We start from the raw sequence: 2,500 nt of genomic DNA, 5'->3' as shown, positions 1-2,500 counted from the left end.
TGAAAGATAATAAGAAGAACGGTATGGAAGGGATCCAAGCATGTCAAAACTTTTCCGGCTAAATTAACTGAACAGTTGGTGATTGGTCAACCGCAGAGATGTCCCGCCCCTAGTGCTAGCCACTAGAAGCATGAGTGTTACATAGTGATGACACTATGTTCAAAACAAAGGAGTCCAATGGAGGCGTTTCAGGCAGGGCTGGGGGGGGGGGAGTTATTTTAGTCTTTGCAGAACATTAACATGCACACAAACCTACAGAACATACAGCACTCAGTTTAATAGGGCTCCTTTAATTAACCAAACTGAATCAAATCACCCGACTGTAAGTGACTTACTGAATATGTGTTCTCTCCACAGAAAGAAGAAAGAAACAGCCAGCATTAACAGAATGCTAACAGCCAAACTGACGGCTAGACCAATAATGATGATGGAAGAAGAACTGGACTGGAGCTTAAATAAATCATCTGAAATGATAAAACACAGAACATCACAGCATTTATGTAAAACTTGGTCTCTGATATTGGAGACTAAAGCAGTAAGTGTATCATGAGATTAATGTTTTACCTGAAATGCTGAAGTGTGTCTGTGTGGTGCGGGTGGTGTTGTGGTGCTGCACTCTGCAGGTGAAGCTGCTGCTGGGTCTCTTCTCCACAGTCACTCTGCTGCTGACAGTATAGAGGTCATCAGGACCTCTGACTGTCTCTGGAGGTCCAGCAGAGAGGAGTTTTCCCTCAGCGTCCAGCCACAACACCTCAGGCTACGGATACCAGCCTGCAGACTCACACTGCAGCACCAATCCTCCACTCTGACCGTCCAGCCCTGATAAACTGATGAGAGGTGGAGAGGAAGGACTGGATGCTGAAAACAAAGCAGGAAAAAGAGGAAGTATTTGATATCTGATAGCCGGTGAGGAGATGGCACAGAAACAGTTATTATTGTTGACCAATTTACAGCCTAAATTTTATCCAAATCCTCACGTAGTCCAATTGGCTCGTCACTGCGAGTTGGACCAAGTCACTATAATCAAACAGTCCTGTTGCTGGCTCCATAATGGTGCAACAACGTCCACATATCAAAATCAAAAAAGCAGAAAGTCTACACACTACAATCTGATAGTCTCACCTTCGAAATCTCACTAGAACATGCAAGACGCTAAGCAGGAAACTCCTTTAAGGCAAACAAAATAGACCAGAGTATTAAATATTCAGAGTCTCTTGAAACACGGAGATATTATAACTATAATCCTTTCCTAGAGGTAAAAGTAGGGACTTGGGAAAACATGCACAATGAACACATACGTACATAACTCACTTACCAAAAACAAGTTGAACAAAAGCATGCCGGTCCAGTTCTGGAATAAAACATCTGTATTTCCCCAGATCGGAGAGTTGTACGACGGAGAGTTTCAGAGAAATGTTTCCGTTCTGCAGCTCATCGGTGAACATTGAAGTTCTTCCCTTGAAAAAATTGTGTTTTTTATCCACAAGTTCCTTTCCAAGCCGCATCACATGGACGAATCTGGGGTCCATGTCGGGCCTCGTCCACTCCAATGTCAAACCACCAGCATTTACCGCCGGTTCCAGATAACACGGCAAAATGATGTCATCACCAAGGTTTGCTACGATTGGCTGATATGAGCCAAACAGCTGAGACTGACCTGGAAATTCAAAAGAATTATATTATATATTGTAACGATGGTAGAATTATATTATATAATGTAACGATGGTAGAATTCGGCTAATCGTAGGTTTTTTATATTCTAAGAGGGCTGTTTACCCTTCTCTTGCGTTTCGGGTCAAAAGTGACCGAATGACTTTTGTTTTAATCATAAATATTGTGCTTTTCATCCAATTGCCTCAATACCTTATGTTATCCTTCAGAATAGGCCTCTGAACATATACACTTGATGATCACCACTTGCATTGAATTTTGAGTGATTTATTCAACAGTGAAGCACCCATGACGTTTTCAGTCAGAATTGACCGCCATAGAAAATGAATGGGTATGAGTGTATAATGTTCATCCTGCAGATGGAAAACATCTATACACGCACACGCATACGCACACGCACACGCACACACACACACACACACACACACACACACACACACACACACACACACACACACACACACACACACACACACACCCATACACACACACACACACACACACACACACACACACACACACACACACACACACACACACACACACACACACACACACACACACACACACACACACACACACACACACACACACACACACCCATACACACACACACACACACACACACACACACACACACACACACACACACACACACACACACACACACACACACACACACACACACACACAGAAACCTCTCCCTTTCTCACGCTGTATGATACAATGTATCATACCCTCTCACAGGTGCGAGCTCTGTGCCCCTCGAGAAACACAAACCTCTCACTTTCTCGCGCTAAATGCGCCTCCCTTACTGGCTCTCAAGCAG

General features: G+C 43.7%; 1 protein-coding gene across 1 annotated transcript in view; it reads right to left on the bottom strand.

Annotated features, from left to right (window-relative positions):
* Positions 1-2,500, bottom strand: part of LOC307033920 (uncharacterized protein) — a 9,486-nt gene that overhangs the window by 5,193 nt on the left and 1,793 nt on the right. The window contains exons 3-5 of the mRNA XM_079672555.1: positions 1,316-1,657; positions 565-858; positions 336-464 (exon numbers count right to left, since the gene is read on the bottom strand). Coding sequence (XP_079528681.1) covers positions 336-381 — 46 coding nt within the window. The 5' untranslated portion in view covers positions 382-464; positions 565-858; positions 1,316-1,657. The remainder of the gene's footprint in view (positions 1-335; positions 465-564; positions 859-1,315; positions 1,658-2,500) is intronic.

The sequence above is a fragment of the Notothenia rossii genome, assembly GCF_949606895.1.
Source record: "Notothenia rossii genome assembly, chromosome: 3".
Lineage (NCBI taxonomy): Eukaryota > Metazoa > Chordata > Actinopteri > Perciformes > Nototheniidae > Notothenia > Notothenia rossii.
Note: the sequence above shows the minus strand (reverse complement) of the source record. Positions and strands in the feature narration are given on the sequence as shown.